The sequence below is a fragment of the Lathyrus oleraceus genome, chromosome 6 (assembly GCF_024323335.1).
Source record: "Lathyrus oleraceus cultivar Zhongwan6 chromosome 6, CAAS_Psat_ZW6_1.0, whole genome shotgun sequence".
NCBI lineage: Eukaryota > Viridiplantae > Streptophyta > Magnoliopsida > Fabales > Fabaceae > Lathyrus > Lathyrus oleraceus.
This window is the reverse complement of record NC_066584.1, coordinates 4,958,992-4,981,085: the sequence shown is the minus strand read 5'-3', so window position 1 is coordinate 4,981,085 and position 22,094 is coordinate 4,958,992. Positions and strand designations below refer to the sequence as shown.

Here is a 22,094-nt window from a genome sequence, read left to right as displayed (position 1 = left end):
TTAATGGATGAGTTGAAAGTCTTTACATTAAGGAACCAGCCATACACCCACCTAATTCCAACCAACCAATTTAGACTTTTATAATGATTATCTTTCCAAATTAAGTTTCTCCTACTAACGTGCAACTTTAAGCAAAGGCCAGTTTATAAAAGTTCTTACAATGAAGATGGATCAAACTTCAACTTAAAACTTAAAGTGAGCTTCATAAATGTCATGCAATAATTTACAATTCAACACTCAAACAATATTACTAAAATTTAGAGAAAGATAAGTAGCCATATGTATACATATATAGTTTTCCATCACACAATAGTTTTATTCTGAAAATGGACAAGCCAATATGAAGACAAACTCACAGTGCAAATATACAAAGCACAAAATTCGAGGAACAGCTTCTTTCTGTACAGTTATCTCTTCACCAGCAAAATTTCTTTTTCTGCTTTACAAAAACAGATAATACATTTAAGACTTGTCGTGCAAGATAGTATCAAGTATTTCGATTTTTAAACTTTGAAACTACACAAAATGCAAAATATCTTTGACCTACCTCGAATTTTCTTCTTTCCTGACTGTCTATGTATGCCATTAGTTCTTCTTGTCTAATCAAAGCTTCGTATAAAGCCTGCGTAGAAGACGGAAAGCACTAATTTGTATAAATATATACCGAATTCATTGAACATTTAGCACTAAGCTAATCTTAGTTTAAATGGTAAAAAGTTAACTTCCCAGAGACAGTTCAGAAAGAGAATAAATAGAGTAAAAAATATATAATTGACTAGACCATAAAGTAAGCTATTAAAGTTTTTTCTATGCAAGTCTAACACAGATCAAGTTCCCTGGACCTGTGTGATAAAACAAAGATCTCACATGTACAATTTGGCAGACAAGAATCCTAACTCTAAGCAGTAATCTACCTACATGTCTATTATGGGTAAACTCAAAACTCGGAGATATGCTTATAATAAAACAGCAGGAAACAATAACTTTAATTTTTTGAAGTGTAATACAGTTACCTTCTTTGTAGTGATCAATTCAGCTTCCAATGCATCCACGCGATAAACAGCAGCATTCAGAAGCTCCTCTTTTTCACATGGCATTACATTAGGTTTTGACTGCAGCATTTCAACCTTTTCTTCGAGAACACAAAGGCGTTTCAAAGTAGATGAGGCGTGTTCTTCCTCTGCTGATCTGTGAGCAGGTGATGGGGGACGAGATTCCTCCTTGGTTATTCGTTCGGCACTAACCGACAAGTTAGGCATATTTTGGAGACTGTCAGATTCGGTGTCTTTTATTCCCTTAGTCATACGAAATGTTTTTGAACGAGCAAAAGTAAAAATGGCAACAAAGAAGCCAATGATAATAGCCCAGATATATGTACGCTTTCCATCCAATGCTCCATTCCTCGATAGATATTTTTCTGCAACAAACAACACATGCATTACGAACAAACATACATACTTTTCTTGGATGTCAATAACTAGTCAAATGTAAATCTAAAACTAAAACATAGAGAAACTTGCTATATATTCATCATGAAAACATACAAATTCCTTATACTTTTACCATAAAGTTCAAAACATTTAAGGCATATTGTGAATATTTTAATTCTTTGAAAAAATGTGAAAGTTGTATAAAACCACAACCATATTGAATATATTTCATATGCAAATGATGGGGCATCAAATTCAATAACTGCATATCACGTGTCCAACCTGTTGTGCCATATGAGTTATGAGTTGTCACTTGTTTCTCCTTCCATGCAACATCAACAGTCTTGTCAACCATGGGAACGTACTCATCATACTCTGAGAAACCGGAAGAAAGACCAGCCCTACCAGCCAACCTTGCCTGGACAAACACAAAGCAGTTGTATTTAATTCATTGAAACATTTTTCTATCAAATCTACTGTTTGTTTCTTTCCTTTTGCAATAACAATATCAATTTAATTGCCACTTACTTCTTCATGGACAGGAGTCAACCTAGGGTTTGTATAATTCCCACTTGCTTTAGGGGAAGTGATATCTTCAACTTCAGATCCTGATTCCGCTGTTGATGTATCACTACTTCTTATCTGCCCCAAAATCCAAACAAAATTTATCAGAATTCAGAAATATAAAATCCAAAAATTTAATTCATGAAGTAACTAAGATGGTATTACAAACTATACCATTGGATAAGACACCTTATCACATTCAATTACTCTCCCCTCATCATTAGTAACAGTTACTATTTGTCTAGAACATTGTATTTCCCCATTTAGAACCATCTGCATTCATGCAACTGTTTTAGCTGAGATGCAAAAACAAAGATAACTAGCATATGCATTTTGGTAAAAATAGTCTAAAATTTACATAATCAAACCTTCATAACGTTTGGGTCTTGCCATGGTCCTTTATCTGACCTCATACAACCGCCTTGATCTGCACAAGTACAATTACCACCAAGAAACTCTGGCAGCTCACTGAAAAACCACACAGATGGAAAGAATGTCTTAACGATAATACAAGTTGATTGAGAAATAACACGATTAAGAACATCAATGCATAGTTACCTGACATCAATAATTTCAAATAACTTATTCTGGAACTTGTTTCCAAGAACCTAATTGAACATTAATTATTAATTAATCCTATATATATAGAGTAGTCTGTCAACTGTGAAACATTATTATTTGATGGAAATACTAAGAAAATAAACAAATATAACTAATAACTCAATAATGAATACATACATTTATCTTTGAACTAGTTTTGGGATCAAGAAATGTTTTCACTGTGTTCCAAAGAAGCTTGAAACCAGGACCAGCGTTGATTATGAACATCCGGCATAATGTCTGCATTGAATCATTTACAGGTTAGAACACTTAATAGATGAATAAGTTCAAAAGCCATGAAGAATTGAAAACTATCAAAAAATTCATGATGAAAGCAACATACTTCGGGATAGTAGTCACCATCAATTTTCTGCAGTCGCATGATGAGTTCCCGTGCAGTCTTTGTGAAGTTTTTGAAACCCTACAGAGCATAAGGAAGAATAATGCAAACTAGTTATTGACTAAATTTAAGTCAAAATGGTGCCAAGGAAAATTTCAAGTCAAGATCACTAAGACATTAAACTTACCACGCCATGAACATCCAAAATGGTTGTACTTGAATCTATGTGTCTCTTTGCAGCAATAGAACAAGCAGGAAACTTAACAGCAAACGTTTTCTCAAAACCCTGTACATGGTATTTTAAATACCTTTCCATGGTAGTTACTTGCATAAGCTTATTGGGATCAACTTTACCTAGCCTCTCGATATAAATAGGTCTTCCTTCCTTATCAACGCCATGATAACCATGTGGATAGTATTGTAGGACTTCGTTAAACTCACTGAACTCAAAATCCTAGAGAGGAAACCAAAGGAGGTAAAGTGTGAACAACAAATTCAAGACTAAAATGTATGGGGGATCAATTTAAATATGATTAACCAAAGAAGAAAACCCAAAGAAAAGGTTGGGTATATTTTTAGATTGGACTACTCACCTCCATTATTGTATCGGTACCATACTCTTTCCTCCATTGGATCATGTTAGCCCACATATGCTTTGCCTTCTCGACGTCAAACTTTCTTGCTTTCAAGAATCTGCAATAAAGTCAGCTAATTCAAATTTTAAATTAAAATCCAAGGTGAATGTGTCATTTGTAAAATCTCCAGTTTAAACCAGAAATGATACCCTCTATGCAAAACACAAAATGCCATAACTTCTATGTGTAATCTGAAGTATGAATGTTGTGATTCAAACCGATCTACACAGATAACTCGTAGTAAGTAGAGGAGCGGGTGAATCATTGATTATAGTCCCATAATTGTAGGGTTCAAAATTGGTCCCTAAAATTTGAAAAGTTCCAAAATGATCTCTAGAATAGAACATCCTCGTTTACATTGTTACATCAAAGACAATACTGAATTGAACAACTCAAAAGAATTTACATTACTTTGAAATTTTACTAATTTTAGGAACAAAATTACCCGGCACCTACAATTTCAAAAACTAAATCAGTGACTCACTTTAAGCAGACGTATAACAAAACCATTAACCATACTTTAGTAACAATCACTGCAATCTTTATAAGTATTAGAATATCACTTAGAATAGGCAGAATACACTTTGTATAAGGTGTTACTGGCAGCTGCCAGTTTAGATATAGTGGTGACCTGCTATCACAGGTCACTCTGTTTTGCATCTATATAAGGCAAACAGTGTTCAAGCTTGTGTAATTTCTTCAAAACAGAATTCTGTTATCAAAAGAATGAAAAGCTCCATTATGATTTCTATGAACTTTATCATGGTATCAGTTTAGTTAGTTACGATCCATGGCGTCATCCTCGTCGTCAGGTTCGCCGTCTTCCGCTCATCTTACATCCCCAACCTCGCCGTCGGCGGCGGCAGTGATTGATGAATCGCGCCGCTTGCAGTTCGCTCTCAAGATCGCATACAAGCTTGATGAGAAAAATTTTCATCTCTGGCGCCAACAAGTGGAGCCATATATCAACGCGCACAACCTCACAAATCTTGTTATTTGCACTCAAATTCCACCGAAATTCGTGAACGATGAAGCTCGCCGTCAAGGTACGGTAAGTCCTACGTACTCGTCTTGGCTTCAGAAGGATCAATTGCTCCTGTCTTGGTTGCAATCGACGCTTTCGAGCGAGATCCTGTCACGTGTTCTTGGATGCACGCATTCACATCAACTTTGGGATCGGTTGTTCAATTATTTCCAGAAGCAGACTCGCGCGCGTGCACGTCAACTTCGCGTTGAATTGCGTGCTTCATCTCTTGATTCGCAATCGGTTTCTGATTATCTGTTGAAAATTCGTACGATTGTGGATGCGTTGGCATCGATTGGTGATTCAGTTCCAGTTACGCATCACATCGATGTCATTCTTGAAGGCCTTCCTAGTGAGTATGCTTCTGTAGTCTCTGTTGTTGAAAGCAAGTTTGGAGATATGGATTTGGATGAAGTGGAAATCCTTCTGATTGCTCATGAATTGAGGCTGAACAAGTTCAAGAAGCAATCAGTCCCTGATCTGGCTTCGCTTAATCTCACTCATGCCACGTCTCAACCTACCTCTCCTGACACTACTCAATCTGGATACACTGATTCTTCTCCTTCCAATCCTCCCTCTCATACTTCTGAACCTGATTATTCCAGTTTTAGAGGTGGAAGGTCCAATAGAGGAGGTAAAAGTGGAAGAGGTAGAGGTGGCAGAAACTCTGGAATACAATGTCAGGTTTGTTCCAAAGTTGGACACTCAGCCCTCAACTGTTGGCACAGGTTCAACCAACAGTTCCAGCCTCAGTCTTATTATGGAAGTCCTTATAACACTGCTCATTGGTCCACTCCTCAAATGCCTTATGGACAATTTCCTGCAAATGTGTGGACAAGGCCTCAAGCAAAGCCTGCTATGCCTTTGGCTCCCAGCACTTTCATTGCTAATGCTGCTCCTTCAACCTCTGCTGCATCCTGGTATCCAGACTCAGGTGCTTCATTTCATGTTACCAATGATGCTAATAACATTCAACAAGGCACTTCTTTTGAGGGACCTGATCAGATTTATATAGGCAATGGGCAAGGTCTACCTATTGACTCTACTGGTTCTAGCCATTTCCTCTCAACTTATCAACCTCACACACCTCTCACTCTTAAAAATCTCTTACATGTTCCATCCATCACTAAAAATCTTATCAGTGTCAGCAAATTTTGCAGTGATAATCATGTTTATTTTTTATTCACAGCTGATACTTGCCTTGTCAAATCTCAGGTATCTAATGCTGTCCTCCTGGTTGGCAAAGTTGGCTCAGATGGTCTTTATCAGTTCCCTCTGCTTAATGTCTCCAGTCCTGCCATGCCTTTAGTTTCTACAAATAAAGTTGTACCTAGCATTAATGCTACTAGTATTTCTCCTAGTTTGTTCAATGTATGGCATTTAAGATTAGGCCACCCTAATGTCAATACTCTAAAACTTGTGCTTCAAAGCTGTAATATTTCCTTTAATAATAAAAGTCATGATCATTTCTGTTCTGCTTGTTGTGCTGGCAAAGCTCATAGACTTCATTCCCCATCTTCACACACGTCTTACAATTTTCCTCTAGAACTTGTCTACTGTGATATTTGGGGTCCCTCACCTCAACCATCTACTCAAGGGTTTAGTTACTATATCTCTTTTGTGGATGCCTTTTCTAAATTCACTTGGATTTATCTACTTAAATCCAAAGCTGAAGCACTCAGTATTTTCAAACAGTTCAAAACTTTAGTGGAACTTCAACTTGGCCATCCTATCAAAGCTGTCCAGTCAGATTGGGGTGGGGAATTCAGACCCTTCAGCAAATTCCTCACTGAACTGGGAATAGTACACAGAGTTATATGCCCTCATACTCATCATCAGAATGGGGTAGTTGAACGAAAACATAGGCACATTGTGGATTTGGGCCTTACACTGTTGAGTCAAGCTTCATTACCTCTAACCTACTGGGATTTTGCTTTCTCTACTGCAGTCTATTTAATTAATAGACTTCCCTCTGCTTCCATTCAGTCTCAGGTTCCTTATTGCCTACTTTTTAAATCTATGCCAGATTATAAATTCCTCAAAGTTTTTGGTTGTGCCTGCTTCCCTTTGTTGAGACCTTATAATGCTCATAAACTTGAGTTCAGATCTCATGAATGCTTATTCCTTGGTTATTCTGCTTCTCACAAAGGTTATAAGTGTTTGTCACCTTCTGGTAGGTTGTACATCTCAAAAGATGTACTCTTTAATGAGTCAAGATTCCCATACTTGGAGTTGTTCACCACCAAAGTTGTACCTCCTGTTTCAATTTCATCAAAATTCAACTCTGTGTCCTCTTTGCAATCTCTGTTACCTCAATCAGGCCTTCCAAAACCAATTCCTATTTCTGCCATTCCCTTAACTCCCACTCAAAATGGTCTGGCAGCTTCTAATGAATCTAGTCAGCAGGTTTCCCTTGATAGTCCTGTTCTGGAACCTGAGCCTGCTATGCCTGCCTCTACCCCTAGTCTTATTTCTAGATCTGACTCTGTATCCTCATCCGTTGTTGCATCTAAGGCCTTAATCCCTTCTAATGCTGTTCCAGTTTCTAAGGTTCCTGTAAATGCGCATTCTATGCAAACTAGAGCAAAGTCTGGGTTTATTCAACCTAAAGTTCTTCTCACTCACGCTGAACCTAAATCTGTCAAACAAGCTCTTGCTGATGTTAAATGGAAAGAAGCAATGCAAGCAGAATTTGAGGCGCTTTCTCATAACAAGACTTGGTCCCTTGTTTCCCTTCCTCCCAACAGGCAGGCCATTGGCTGCAAGTGGGTTTTTCGCATAAAAGAAAATCCTGATGGCAGTGTTAGCCGTTATAAGGCTCGCTTGGTTGCTAAGGGTTTTCATCAAAAGCAAGGGTTTGATTTCAATGAGACATTTTCTCCGGTTGTGAAGCCGGTTACCATCAGGCTGATTCTCACTATTGCACTCACTAAAAGGTGGTCAATTCAGCAGCTTGATGTTAACAACGCCTTCTTAAATGGTCTGTTAACTGAAGAAGTGTACATGGAGCAGCCACCTGGATTTGTGGACTCTAATGCCTCTCTTGTCTGCAAACTGCATAAAGCCCTCTATGGCCTTAAACAGGCCCCCAGACAGTGGTTTGAACGGTTGCAAACTGCCCTTGTTAACCTCCATTTTAAACCCAGCAGGTGTGACCCTTCTCTTTTCATTCTTCGTTCAGCTGGCCACACTGTCTACATTTTAGTATATGTTGATGATATAATCATCACTGGTAGCAGTCCTTCTCTTTTAAAGGACATTATTGCTAAGTTAAATTCTGCTTTCTCTCTCAAGCATCTGGGTACCTTGGATTACTTTCTTGGCATTGAAGTTAAAGCTGCTGCCCAAGGTTCATTACTGTTGACTCAGTCCAAGTACCTCAGAGACCTACTGCACAAAACTCACATGTCTGAATGCAGTTCAGTTCATTCACCTATGCAATCTACTTGCAAGCTTACTAAAACTGGCTCTCCAGCCTTGGCAGATCCCTTTATGTATAGGTCTGTAGTAGGAGCACTTCAATATGCCACTATTACTCGACCTGACATTGCCTATGCTGTAAACAAGGTTTGTCAGTTCATGTCTCATCCTTTGGAGCCTCACTGGGCTGCAGTAAAAAGAATTCTCCGATATCTCAAGGGCACTATCCATTATGGGTTACATATTTCTCCTCACTCACCTAATCAACTACCTTCTCTAAGGGTGTTTTGTGATGCTGACTGGGCCTCAGACCCAGATGACAGGAGAAGCACTTCTGGTGCTGCAATATACTTTGGCGGTAATTTAGTTTCTTGGTGGTCCAAAAAGCAACAGGTTGTAGCCAGGTCCAGCACGGAAGCTGAGTACAGAAGTCTAGCTCAAGCAACTGCTGACCTTCTCTGGCTGCAAACGCTTTTACAGGAATTATCTATTCCTACTCAACAGCCCCTTGTTTTGTGTGACAATCAATCTGCTGTGTTGTTAGCACACAATCCCATATTACATTCAAGAACTAAGCATATGGAGATTGATCTTTTCTTTGTAAGGGAAAAGGTTCTAGCTAAACAAATTACTGTCGCCCACATTCCAGGCGTTGATCAAATTGCTGATGCCCTCACCAAGCCTCTACCTTCAACCAAGTTTCTGGAGTTAAGGCACCAACTCAGGGTTGCAAGCTCCCCATGAGTTTGTGGGGGGGGTATTAGAATATCACTTAGAATAGGCAGAATACACTTTGTATAAGGTGTTACTGGCAGCTGCCAGTTTAGATATAGTGGTGACCTGCTATCACAGGTCACTCTGTTTTGCATCTATATAAGGCAAACAGTGTTCAAGCTTGTGTAATTTCTTCAAAACAGAATTCTGTTATCAAAAGAATGAAAAGCTCCATTATGATTTCTATGAACTTTATCAATAAGTAAGCTACTAGTAGAAAGTGACAATCTACATCTATATTGATAATAAAAAATGCTATATCGGATAATCTATCTCAACCACATAGTTAAATCAACAATGAAGCAAAAAAAAGCTCAGTAACCTCAACAACGTATGATAGTCATCATGTCTTGGTGGCAACAAATTCTCCAAAATTAGCGAATGTCGAAAAGCATCCACAGCTTGAAGCTCCTTAACATCTCGAACATCCTCAATGGCAAGCGAATTACTCCGACTTGCATTCTTTCTCCGGCTTTTCTTCTTAAGAGAATGCCTAAATTTACTCGAAGCATTAATAGCTTTCTTTTTCAAACTCCCAATTCTCGTTCGCCTATCGTCTTCGGAATTCTCAAAATCCGATTTCCGCTCCCTTCTTTCATCATGATGACCAGAAAAACCTTCAAAACCTAATCAACAAAAATTCAACAAATCCAAAATTAAAAAAAACAAAAAACAAATGCAGAAGTCAACCAAATTTAAATCCTATGCTTCAATTCAACTAATTAATCAAAATTACTTTCAAATCTCCATGAACAATTCAGATATAAATGAGATTATGAGATTATCCAAACAGTATTGATAATTTGTTAAACCTAAATTAACTAATACAGCATGTAATTATATTAATATTAAACTAAATTCAGCTGATATAATCTGAATTAGAGTTAATTCAGTGATCTAGATCAGTATACAAGATAATCGGATTCATCAAAGTGAAATTCATAAACTGAATTGATGAATAAACATAAAAAGTTAAGAAAATCAGCACAAAAAAAAGAAAAACTGACATGGACGAGCGAAGCGATCAAGAGGACCTGACATGTGGAGAAGCGGTTGAGATTGGTAAAGAATTATCGGAGAATTTGTGATTTAATGGAAGTATGAAATTAGAAAGAAGCATGAAAAAAAGAGGAAATAAATAAAGTGAAGAAGAACAAAATTTAGAATATAAAGTTTTTAAAAATTGGATATAGTAGTAGTAGGTGTCGGCAGAAAGAGGGGAAAATGGATTGAAGATAGAAGAATTAATTTAAAAGAAACGGTGAAAGTGAAAATAAATGAGGAAAAACTGTTGTTGATATTATTAAAGTCAGAAACGGTTGCTTCTTTCAGCTTGCCAAGGCTGCCATTAATATTATTATATATTCACCAAATGATTAATGATGTGAAATACTATGCTGTGATATGAGAGCTCGATGGGTAAATATATTTATTTACCTAATGACGTCAACTTCTTTTTAATATTATATATTTATTTATAAAGTTATTATTATAAATAATTTTAGTACGTAAAAAAAGAAAGATGGAGATTTCAAGGTTGGAATTTCTTATTTGAATCTTGAAATTAGACATTTAAACATAGGAAATGTGAATGAGTTTTCTAAGAGATTTCTAGTTATGAAATTTGATTGTCCTTTAAGCCACATTCTTCTTTGGGGCTTTGTTTATGATAGACTTATTGTTGGGAAAAATAAGAAAAATATAGATGAATTCAAGAAAGCTTTTAAGTAAAAATTTGCTGTGAAAGATCTAGGTGTTGTGAACAAGACTCTTAAAATGGAGATCAATAGAGATCTTTCTAAAATAATGTTGTACAGATTACATCAAACAAAATTGCCAAGGTCAACATGCATAATGCCAAACTTTTGCATGTTCTGTTATCTGGTCATTTAAAACTTATCAAGCAACAATGACCAAACAATTACAAAGAATAATAAACAATTACAAAGAATAATAAGCAAGGTGTCCTACTATTCAGCAGTGGTAGTTATATGTATGTAATGGTCTGTACATGGCATAAAATTACATATGTTGTTGAAGCTGTGAGTAAATTTCTATGGACTCAGAAAGAAATCTTGGAATGTTATGAAATAGATATTGAGGTATTATTGGAAATTTATCAAAAATTATGGAGATTTTCGCTACAATTTTGACAAAAAGATTCAATCACACCGATCGAATTCCTCTTGTTCTTTACTCTTCGTTTGAGTGAATCAATCATCAGCCTTGATTGTGAAATTGCACTGTCCAATTGTTAATGGAAGAAGAATAAAAATGGAAATTGAAAAAAAAAAGGAATTAGAATTTATCAAAATAGGGGAAGAAGAAGAAGAATTTATGGAGAGTAACTCTTTGCTCTAAAACTGAGATTTTATTCAAATGTGCATCTGCACTTTTATTGTGTATAATAATCGATAAGGGTTACTCTCCATTTATAGATTTTGGGTTTACTTGCTTCTTAAGCAAAATTCAAAATACCTCATTCTTTTAACACTACAAAATTAGACCTAAGTCAAAATTCATATACGGATGCAGATATAAGAGTCATGTGAAATACATTTTTTGAATCGATCCTAAAAAATCTGAAAAATCCAAGACCCATCAAAACTCACCAGTTTAGGACCCCATAGCTCATTTTAATAGCATATCATAGGGATGATAACATCAATCGCACATAAATAACACAAATTAGAATTGCATATAAGAATTAAATAACAAATTAATCTTACATTCACCGAACAAACAATTTAGTCCATATATTAATAAAGTAACTTCTAAAAAAATGATAAATTTATATTTTTGTTTTAATTAAAAATCAATAAAAAATAATAATAATTAAAATTAAGAAAATAGAACTAGTTAGTGGTTAGTTATTAAAAGTTAGTGGGATAAATTTTGATTAAAATAATAATAACTAAATAAATAAAAAGTAAACTAAAATAATTGATTAATAATAATAAATAAATACTAATAAATAAAGTTATTCAAATAACCTTAATTTTAAGGTCAAAACTTACTTCAATAATTTAACAACTTTTATATAAAAATATTTAATACTATGATAGATAGATTGATAATTAAGATAATTAAAAAAATGATTTATTTCTTATAAAAAGGACAGAAGACAGTAATTATTTTAATTTTCACCTGTAGGTAGCTATTCATTTTAAGGGTCCTACAAGTATTATTTGATGCACTATCATTCTACACCATGTGTCTTTTGGTAGGTCCAATATATTTTCTGAAATTAATTGCATGAATTCGCCGTCGGTACGGTGGTAGTTGGTGGCTGGCTGGCTACATTGAAATTCTAATTGTATATGATTCTATAATAGTTGTCTTTCCAAACATTTCTACAGTGTAAATTTGTATAATATGATTTGGAGTTAATATCAATAAACCAAAATTCTATCCAAAACTTAATCATTGGTTTCTACTTCAACTACTACTAGTACTATTCTATTGAGATACAAGGTGCATAGTTGTACTCAACCTTTGCATGATTAGGACATAAATAAACAGTGATAATAGGGCAGGGAAGAAATAAGGGATTTCATACAAAACATGTATGCTTTCGTATTATTTCAGAATAACTTTTAATTTTCGCATCCAAACTCAAAAAACACTATCTTTTGTTATTTTTTGTACTTGCACAATTATTGTTTTGTCAAATAGTAGTCCCTTTGGAATCGATATCTTTTTCTTACTTTAACACTATCAGTACATTTGCCGAGAAGTCGTCACCTTTTTCTAAAATTGAGGTAGTCGTCCTGAAAGATTTAAAAATTGCTCCTTCCTAGCCTTCATCTGGGATCATGGGCATACATAATGGTCTTCTAACTGTGTGTCGAGCATAAATACTGGAAGCCCTCTTTTAGCTTATTTTTTATCTTTTTCATCTGAGGCGTACTTCCCCGAATAATTTTTATGATCATGGGCTTATTAGTCTTCATCCAGTCAACCTTTGGTTCGACCCCTCCACTTTGGATTGGGGAATTTCATGGGAAGCTTCTTCTTTGTGAAACCTCTCACCTTCACAACTCATTCTATTTTATGCTACTTCCCTGTTGATTCTCCTCAATTCTGTCAATTTACGTATCCAAAGTATTGGTCCAAGCTCCATTTTAATCAGTCTACTTACTCCTATTATACCAAGTCGGGTTCTTTTTCTATGGACGAGGGGACGATGAAAAAGGAAATGTGATTCTGGTTTCAAGGAATTGGCTATGAAGACGGGTTCATCCTTAATTAGGTTCCTCTTTCCGATGTGAGGAAGAAGTGAATTGATATTCATGTTATCTTGATTGGAGTTGATTTTGATGAGATGAATGAAATATTTGGTGATAGTGGAGTCTTAATGCTTTTTTTAACACGTGTAATTGTGTCTTTCAGATAGCATGGATAAGATAAGCAAGTTGAAGATGTTCCAAAGCCTTGTTGATGCTCAAGGTATTCGGTTGTGGCGAATACTAGAATTTCTGTTTTTGCGCCGCTCTCCTTTGGCGGCTACAACCCCTACACCGGTCTCTTTTCCTAACTCGACTATAAAAGCTTTAGCTCTTCGGCTCAAGGTGGATCTTGTTGTCGTTTGGGCTGTTTTGTCAGTGGGGAAACCAATCTCACTTATGGCTTCGACAAAGAGGGTTTGAGATGAGGATCAATCGTCTCCCCTAGGATGAGGTTTCTCCAAAAAGGACTCGTGTCATTGAGGAAGAAGTTTCTGAGGAGGTGACCCACTTTATAAAGATACCATATATTTTTTCCCAACTTCCATGCACTTTTTAGGAGGAGGCTGATATTGTCTCGACGTTGGACTTATCATTCGTCCAAATTCTTCCTGAGGGGGATAAGATGGAAATGGATTTTGAACTTGCTCATGACATGTTCAAAGTTGTTTCTATTTTTTCTCTTGTCTATGTTGGACGGGGTGATATCTTGTTCCCAAGTAGTCCCTTCAAATAGAGGGGTGCTTAGAAAAGGAATGTTGAAGCCATGAAGCTAAAGTGCATTAATCTTTAGGAGGAGCTAGTTGTGATACACGAATAAGTTAGTGTTGCTAACTCTTTGCGAAAGGTGGTGAAAGTAAATGGCTTTCTTTCAACCTCGATGACTCGCATGACCGAACTGGAGGTTTCCTTCGGAATGCAGAGGACCAGTATAAGGTTGCTTCCGATTCTGCTGAGGAAAAGGCTCACCAAGTATAAAATTATCACAAAAATGTAGAGGCCTTGAAAGCTTTCCAAGATGAGGTGGTTAGCCTGAGGCAGGCGCTTCATGACACTCTTCAATAGACTATGCATATCGTGTTTGGAGTCCGAAAACGCTTTGTGGAACATGTGAGGAAGTTTTATCCTGATGTTGTGATTTATGTCAAGGTACTTGACCTGTTTAAGTCTTCTTCTAGGGTGAATCGGGGACGTGATTCTGATGTCTCGACTTCAAATATTTCAGCTTAATTTTCTTTTGCGTATATTGTTTATTTCCTACAATGTTTCCTAGACTTTTATGCCTTAGGTGTTATAATTTTTTATATCTAATGAAATATTTTACCTTATGTTTTAAACATTGTTAGCTTTAGAGCTTTGTGTCGTCCTTTGCTTTATATCATTAATGCTTACGAATTGTTGTAACTCTGGGACTTATTCTTTTACCCTGCGGAATTTTGTTTGTTTGAGAGTTTGGGTAAGTCCACGAGAATTCTTTAACTATGGTGGGATGTCTATTTTGGGCATGAGAGCCTCTATTGTTTGCTTCATAGAAGAAACATCACATTTGATTGTAATGGAATGGAAAATATGTCTCTATAAGTCTCCTTCTTTTTGCAACTTGGTGCATTTGAATGACGCCGACTACCAATTTTGGATGCCATATTTGTTTGATGTATTTAGAATTTACAGAAGTAGCATGCTAATTTGTACATCGTGTTTGGAGAATTGATTGCATTCTTCGGAATGAGGTCGGAGATCGACGAAGTTGATGTTTTGGTAATTATATTTGTATTGCGTTCCGCGTCATAGAGGAACATTCCTCGGCCAAGGGTAAGATCCTCGTCCTTTCCCCTGAGGCTTGGCTCAGATCGAGGTGGACATCTCCAGGATCCACCGATTATGCCCTAGGATTGGCTAGATCTGAAGGGGTGCAACAACTATGTAGAAGTGTGTTTAATAGGCCTTGGACACGAGGTGTGCATTTGAGCTGTATTAGAATTGCAAAATTTCATTACATTTGTATCGAATATGCAGTTGGACATAAATGTGCTTAATATTTATTAGAATCATATATATGTTTTAAATTTGTATCGGGTACACATTGGAGAATGAGATGTGTTTAAGTCGTATCGGAATCGCAAAAATGCGTTAAGTCCGTATCAAATGCACATTCATGAAGACGGTGTGTTTTAAGTCGTATTAGAATCACATAAATGTGTTGACCCCATAATACATTGAAGTCATATTAGAACTGCATAAAAGCTTTAAGTCTGTGTCAGATATGTAGTCACACATTTCATCTCGCTTTCCTGTTCTAGACATTCTAGCATAAAGAGACAAAGAAACATACGGTGTGTGTATATATATATATATATATATATATATATATATATATATATATATATATTATATATATATATATATATATATATATATATATATATATATATATATATATATATATATATATATATAATATATATATATATATATAATATGAATTAAATTTGTTACAAGTAAATAAATAGTTATCGGGGTGGACACCCTCAACGGTGACCTTAGGGTGATCGGGTTGCGACCGAGGTCTTTCGTCGTTGTTTTCATTAAATATCTGGGTTGAATTCACTTCGCGCTTTGGAACCATTCTTAGGTTGGGCGATGTCTGAGGTCTTTTGTGTGTACCTCTTTTTAGGCTCCGAGTTAAGTGTATTTCGCACTTTGAAGTGCCATTTTCGATTTGACGGTGTCTGAGGTGCCCCTTCTCGCATTTGCCTGTTGATGTAAGTTTTTGTGGTTGGATTTTGCCCGGACTCACCGAGGCAGTAGATTGTACTTGGCCATTGAGTAACTTTGTCTAATGCTTCGGTGGAGTACCTCTTGCACCCCTAACATTGAATCGGCGCATGGTGTTATAATGAACTTGTAGTATATAGGCACACTTAACTAGGAACTTGTGGTATCCTTTAGTGTCTCCCATGGAAGAACCCTGACGATGGGAGGAAACGTGAAAACCGTATTAGGTCGGAGTTAAATTATGAATATCTAGCTCGGATTCCATAGGAATCACCTTCGGACCCCGACATAACTCTATGTTTGGATATGAGGATCGTCCTTCTGTCGTCCTGCAGAGTTCTTTGGGGAATCAGAGATCTAGACTTTGTAAAGTGGGAATGGAAACGATAATTGACCGGATCGACTGTGGTGGATCTTCGCGTTCGTTTCCGAACATTTCTCGATTCCAAATCTGAGAAAGTTGTAGATGGTGAACCAAAGATTCATATATGAATTGTGAGATTCATATCTAAAATTTATATGCTTGATTGATGGTGTTTAGGAAATGAACGTGATTTTTGTGGAAATCATATGAATTGAAAGTCGGTCTCCACAGACGACGCCACTATTTCATTTAGGAGCTAGAAATGGATGTTTCAGCTTCACGACGGAACCATAAATGATGAGATATTGATAATTATTAATGTCGAACGACTCCTTTACGGTTGTGCGGGGTGGACATGCATGGTTAACACTCCAACGCCCAAATCAGTTCAAGGTTCAAGATGAGTAAAGTGAAATTGGAGATTAGAGACCGTGTACCTTCTCTTGGGATGTGAACTGTTTTTATATTTTTGGTCGAGTAGAGTGGGCTTGAGATGGATTAGGCCTTGGTCAATTGGGCCTTTAGCCGGTTCAGAATAACTCACATATGGACCAAATATAACTAGATTAAGCATGTCTTCGTTAGAGTTGAAATCATCGGTTAGGATGTCATAATTGTCAAGTCAAGTTGGTGGACTCCTAACTCTCTCTTGATCCAAGTTCAATTTAGAGGCACTTGATTCTTCATTATTTGTTGTGTCATCAATCATCAACTCCTCAATTCTCTCGTGATCAATAACTTGAGTATTTAATTCTTTTTTGTGTCACTAGTCTCTTCTACACTTTCATCAATGTCAAATTCGTTAACTTCAATTTTCTTTTCTTCATTCTAATTCCATTTCTCAAACTCGGCCAAAAAAAATCTCTACTTAATTTATTTATTTATTGGTATATGAATATAAGTAATACACCTAAAAATTTGAAATTTTGAACAAATGACTTTGATTAACTCAATGCTTCTTCATGAATGATATGAGAAATATCAACAGTATGACTTCTATTCGGTACATGAATGACCCAGTTGACAGCTTCAGGCCAAAACACCTTTGAATTTTCCTTGCTTGCCAAAATGCTCCTAACCATGTTTAAGAGAGTTTTGATCTTCCTATCTGCTACTCCATTTTGCTAAGGAGTGTAAGATGAGGCAAGTTATCTTTTGACTCCATTATCTTCACAATACATCCTGAAATCAAGAGTTATATTCTCTTCCACTGTCAATCCTTAAACAATGTATTGCCTCTCATTTTTCTTTTTCAACCATTGTTTTGAACTTCTTAAAGTAATGTAATGCACAAGACTTTTCAACTAAGAAATACACCCAAGCTTTCCTACTGAAATCGTCAATGATTTTAGTATATACCTCTTTTTGTTGATGGGTGAAGAATGTATATGGCCACATAGATCATAATGTATGAGTTCTAGTCTCTTTGATGATATCCAATTGTTTTTATTTGGAATCTCTGTGTTGCTCTCCTACCATACAATTTTCACACACTTGATTAAAATTCTCAGTATTTGGAAAGCTTTTCACTGTATTCTTCTTTTCTAAAGGTTTTTAGTCCCTTGATGTGACATGATATATTAAAATAACACTTCACATTTTATAAGTTCATTTTGCAAGGGTAAGTTTGTTTCTATAAGATCATTTACTTCACATTTTATAAGTTCATTTTGTAAGGGTAAGTTTGTTTCTATAACATCATTTTGTAAGGATAAGTTACTTCCAATTTCAAACCTGATAAGGCACCTGATAAGTTGCCTTATCTAGAGTTAGTAATTGACACTGTTTGTGCCTGTGATTCTTTGATGATTGATAATTGTGTTTATGATCAAAAGTAGGGTTTATTCGGAGTTATTCAGATAATTGACTTGAATAAACACGGTCAGTGGCCATTTGAATCCTCTGAGTAACATATATACAAATTTTCTGTAATAAACAAGTCTACCTAAAAATAAAAACGCAAAAAGAAAACATAGAACAAAGTAATTATTTACAGCAGCATCCGAAATAAGTTAAAAGTAATTACATATAAACAGTTTTTTTGAGGATTAAACAAGCATCAGATATTTCCACATGATGCATTAACACCATTAATGTTCAATTCTATACAGATATTCACAGACAATTTCGGCATATATATAGGATGAGGAACAACGGCTATCAATTATATCCAGAATATATGATTGTGTAGAGTTTAAAATTTCAGGACCTGCAACAAAATGAAAGTTGTCAACATTCTTTAAGAGCGCAATATTTGGTGTAAATTTGTAATATAAAACTAGTTTCACACCTTTTCTTGATGTTTTTACCCGCCCTATGTTGATTAAGTTTGTCCCTCCACAATGCTGGAGTTGTTGCATCAGAAACATGAGATGCGAAAGTAACAAGATCAGAGAAGTAAAACTTATATGGTAGTCCACAAAAGAAATGTGGAACTTGAATGAAAAATAGTGGATTTTATTCAAATTATTCTTATAAGAAGTTCCTCTTATGTTAGAGGGCGACATGACAGGATCCTCATACATCATACATGGAAAACACAGACTCAATAACATAAAACAAAAATCACTAAATGATTGAAATAATTGAAATATCAGAAGACAGTAATTACCTGCATCATTGTACCGCTCTTCGACAACAGCTTTCATCATGTTGTTCAAAAGATTGAATTCGTCGGTTTCAGCACAAGGCTGACCATTTGGCCTGCAATGTCACTTTTAGCTAATGCAAAGGACTAATATAACAGACAAGTCAAATTGAACTATAACTACGAGGTATTTCGCAAACATACTTGTCCATTTCAGTTAGTAACCGGCCATCAAAACTAGGTAACTGTATTGACAGTTTGCCTGACTCTATTACTTTCATTCCATCACTGTACACCAAGGACTTGTTGACTTGTATTGGCACCTACATCATTAGTAAAATAGTGAAATACATGAAAAAAAAAAAAAAACGGCATTAAATTTAAACTAGGCGAGTTCAATGCAATCCATTGGATTTAAACTTTCCCCAATAATGAATCTTTTGGAAGAAGAAGAATGCCAGGAAAAAACAAATTCTACCACCACTTGACTTTTCTAACATCAAACCGAGCAAAAATGATTAACTGTCAAGCAAAGTCGTCAGAAAATGTAAAATGCTTCAAGTGATGATGTAGTTGAATGCATGAGCTTACAAAGACTACTCTACCTTGCATCTAACTGCGATATTGATAGCATCTGAAGGTCGAAGATCAAAACTCCTACATTCTGCCTCATTTCCAACCTATACCAAATAAATACACCGTCATACAGCACTTGAGGTGAATGTTGCGTGTTTTTATCGTTTTTGAGGGATGGGGGAAGAATATGTACAGAGTAAATACCTTAGTAAGATACAACTGTGCAAAATATGCCTCATCAACTCTTCTAGTCACTCTGACAAGTCTAACCTGCAGAAGCAGGAAATGACACGAGTTCATTGTATATAATCATGGAATCTGATGGAAGAACCACAATAAAATCGGTTTTTAGGAGTAAGAGTACGAATCGAAACAGAATCATACTTGGTAACCCATTTTGTCAATCATCTTCATCACTGCTTGGTATAAAGTAGGCCTAGCCTGATACAGCAACGAAATAGTTAGAATTTATGTGGGTATAATACATACAACCAGATTCTTTCTGGATCGATCGATTGATTTATTATACATCTCGGAAGAACAGGAAAAATAAGTCTCAAGTCTTGAGATACATGTGACAATAACATAGTGAAATTCAACTGACAAAGAAGGCATACAATTGGAACATTGCGAATTGCTGCCATTAGTAAGACGCTTGGCATCTCCACTGCAAATAAAAACATTGCAGAAATTTAAAACTGTAAAAATTCAAGAAACAAACTTATATGATTATAGGGTGTGAGAAAGACATACAAACAATTATAGGGAGAAGTAGACCAGTCCCGTCTTCCATCTTCAAAACAATAGCGGGGTGTGGTGAATAATCGGGAAGATGACTTCCCTGAGGATTGTTATGGACACATCTCAAGTGTCTTCCATCCCTCATTTTGATTATAAAGCCATCTGCTCCACTTCTCACCTCAACTAGAAAACAAAATCACAAAAACAATCAATTCTTGCACTAGCATTACACACATTTGGTTAGCCAAAGTTCGAAAAAACCATCCACAACTAAAAACATCTTTGCATCACATACAGATAACTCGAAAAAGACCATATCGATCACACTTACATACTTTTATATCAATTAAGTTGTAGTAGCTAAACATACCAGCTTCAATCACACTTGAATTAACATAATCTTCATCATTTTCATCGAAACTATCCGCCATACTTCCGCCGCCATTCGACGACGAATCTAAACTAGAACGCACTTTCGTCTCGCTCTTCCGTATTTTTACGTGACAAGAAAGAAACCCCCTGTTAAATTCCTTGAGTCCCCAAAACTCAGTTCCAACACATCTTACATTCATTGGCCCAATCATAGAAAGGCTGCAAAACCCTCCAACTTTAGGATGAACAGAGGGACACACAACTGGTCCTTGCAGTGAACCCATTCTCACAACCTACACACACCAAAAGAAATCAACCATGTTCACATCGTTGACTTTGTAATAATTAAAAAAAAATTGTAAAAAACAACTCTGCAGAATTTATTATCAAAAAAAAAGTCAAACAAAAAATCAAGTTTTTTCTCAAACCCTAATTAAATTTCATGGAGATAAATCAATGAAATATGATACAAAACATGATTACAATATCATGATGCAATATACAGTTACTAAACTCTTAGATTAATAAATACTAATTTTTTTGGTGCTAGATTAGTATAATCCTAATTAATTTACGAACAAATACACAAAATTAGGAAAATAAAAAAATAAAGTGGTATAAAAAGTGAATAATTATTATAAACAATCGTAATTTGTTCATACCTAATTAGAGAGTTATGATTATGAAGAAGAGAGGAAAGTGCTAGGTTGAGGTGAAAGATGGGAAATAAGATAAGAGATTCTTTTTTGAGAAATGAAAAACCGAAAAGGAAAGAAAAGGAAAGGGTGAGATGAACACAACACGTAACCGGATTCACCGCAGGTGAAGAACCTTAGTGCTGCTGACGATAATTGCGTGTTATGGGATCATCACTCGCATTTTATTTTTCTTGCATTATTAAATTGAAATAAGACAACAATCGAGAGAGCTCTATCAATAAAAACAAAAACAACTCGAGTAGAATTAATACAAAATTTTGACCCCATCAATGCAAGTATGTTAGGTTTTGTTATATTATAAAAATAATCGATTAAATATTTTATCATGAAATTGATGTTAATGTAGATAAAAGTGAAAGGAAAAAAAAAGTTGGAATGGATAAAAAAATAAAATAAAAGATTAGGAAAATATGATTGAAAAAGTGTAGTATAGAAAGAGTTGAGAGTGAAATAAAAAAGGTTATAAAATTTTTAAATAAAATGATTACAATAGTAGGTAGTAATATAAAATATAAAAATAATAGTATAATTTAAAAGAAAAAAAGAAAGGAAATAGAAAAAGAATGATAAGAGTTGTAGAAGGGAGTAATGTTGGACTACAAAGATTTAAAAATTGGGCAATGTTTTTAAAGTGGGTCTGATGGGACATTAAGTCCATGTAGCAGTTGAAGAAAGAAGTGCAGAAGTCGGTATGTATACCAAACATATGAGTTCTTCTATAAAGTCATATGCGTAATATAAAATACCACAGTTAATTGCATTTGAAAGGTGCAAATGACGTCATTGAAGAATTGTGGAGATAATGTATGGTAAGAAAAGTTTGATAATCACGTTGTAACATAAGCATTCAACGTTATTTCGCATATGAATATGTTTTTGTTAAATGTGTTGCAGATTTTTCAGATTTGTTCCTAGGCTTCAGGTGACAAATCTGAAGATCCAGACTG

General features: G+C 35.5%; 2 protein-coding genes across 4 annotated transcripts; both read right to left on the bottom strand.

Annotated features, from left to right (window-relative positions):
- Nucleotides 1-177: 177 nt before the first annotated feature.
- Nucleotides 178-10,034, bottom strand: LOC127097162 (phosphatidylinositol/phosphatidylcholine transfer protein SFH8). Of its 2 annotated transcripts, none has more exons than XM_051035675.1 (14): nucleotides 9,822-10,034; nucleotides 9,110-9,413; nucleotides 3,528-3,627; nucleotides 3,122-3,388; nucleotides 2,938-3,015; nucleotides 2,733-2,834; nucleotides 2,553-2,602; nucleotides 2,363-2,462; nucleotides 2,169-2,267; nucleotides 1,959-2,072; nucleotides 1,713-1,848; nucleotides 1,014-1,417; nucleotides 548-622; nucleotides 178-436 (listed from the first exon to the last, which is right to left on the bottom strand). In XM_051035675.1, exons 1-14 carry the CDS (start codon nucleotides 9,826-9,828, stop codon nucleotides 416-418), a joined length of 1,857 nt encoding a protein of 618 aa, XP_050891632.1. In that variant the 5' UTR covers nucleotides 9,829-10,034; the 3' UTR covers nucleotides 178-415. The 2 variants fall into 2 exon arrangements, with proteins under 2 accessions (XP_050891632.1, XP_050891631.1); XM_051035674.1 differs by having other exon boundaries at nucleotides 9,795-10,033.
- Nucleotides 10,035-18,125: 8,091 nt separating this feature from the next.
- LOC127097161 (bifunctional nuclease 1) lies at nucleotides 18,126-21,361 on the bottom strand. Of its 2 annotated transcripts, XM_051035672.1 has the most exons (11): nucleotides 21,091-21,361; nucleotides 20,427-20,721; nucleotides 20,069-20,239; nucleotides 19,933-19,982; nucleotides 19,700-19,756; nucleotides 19,520-19,585; nucleotides 19,345-19,419; nucleotides 18,944-19,062; nucleotides 18,764-18,855; nucleotides 18,443-18,497; nucleotides 18,126-18,361 (listed from the first exon to the last, which is right to left on the bottom strand). In XM_051035672.1, the coding sequence occupies exons 2-11, from the start codon at nucleotides 20,710-20,712 to the stop codon at nucleotides 18,355-18,357; spliced, it is 978 nt and encodes a 325-aa protein (XP_050891629.1). In that variant the 5' UTR covers nucleotides 20,713-20,721; nucleotides 21,091-21,361; the 3' UTR covers nucleotides 18,126-18,354. The 2 variants fall into 2 exon arrangements, with proteins under 2 accessions (XP_050891629.1, XP_050891630.1); XM_051035673.1 differs by lacking the exon at nucleotides 20,069-20,239.
- Between the last annotated feature and the right edge of the window lie 733 nt (nucleotides 21,362-22,094).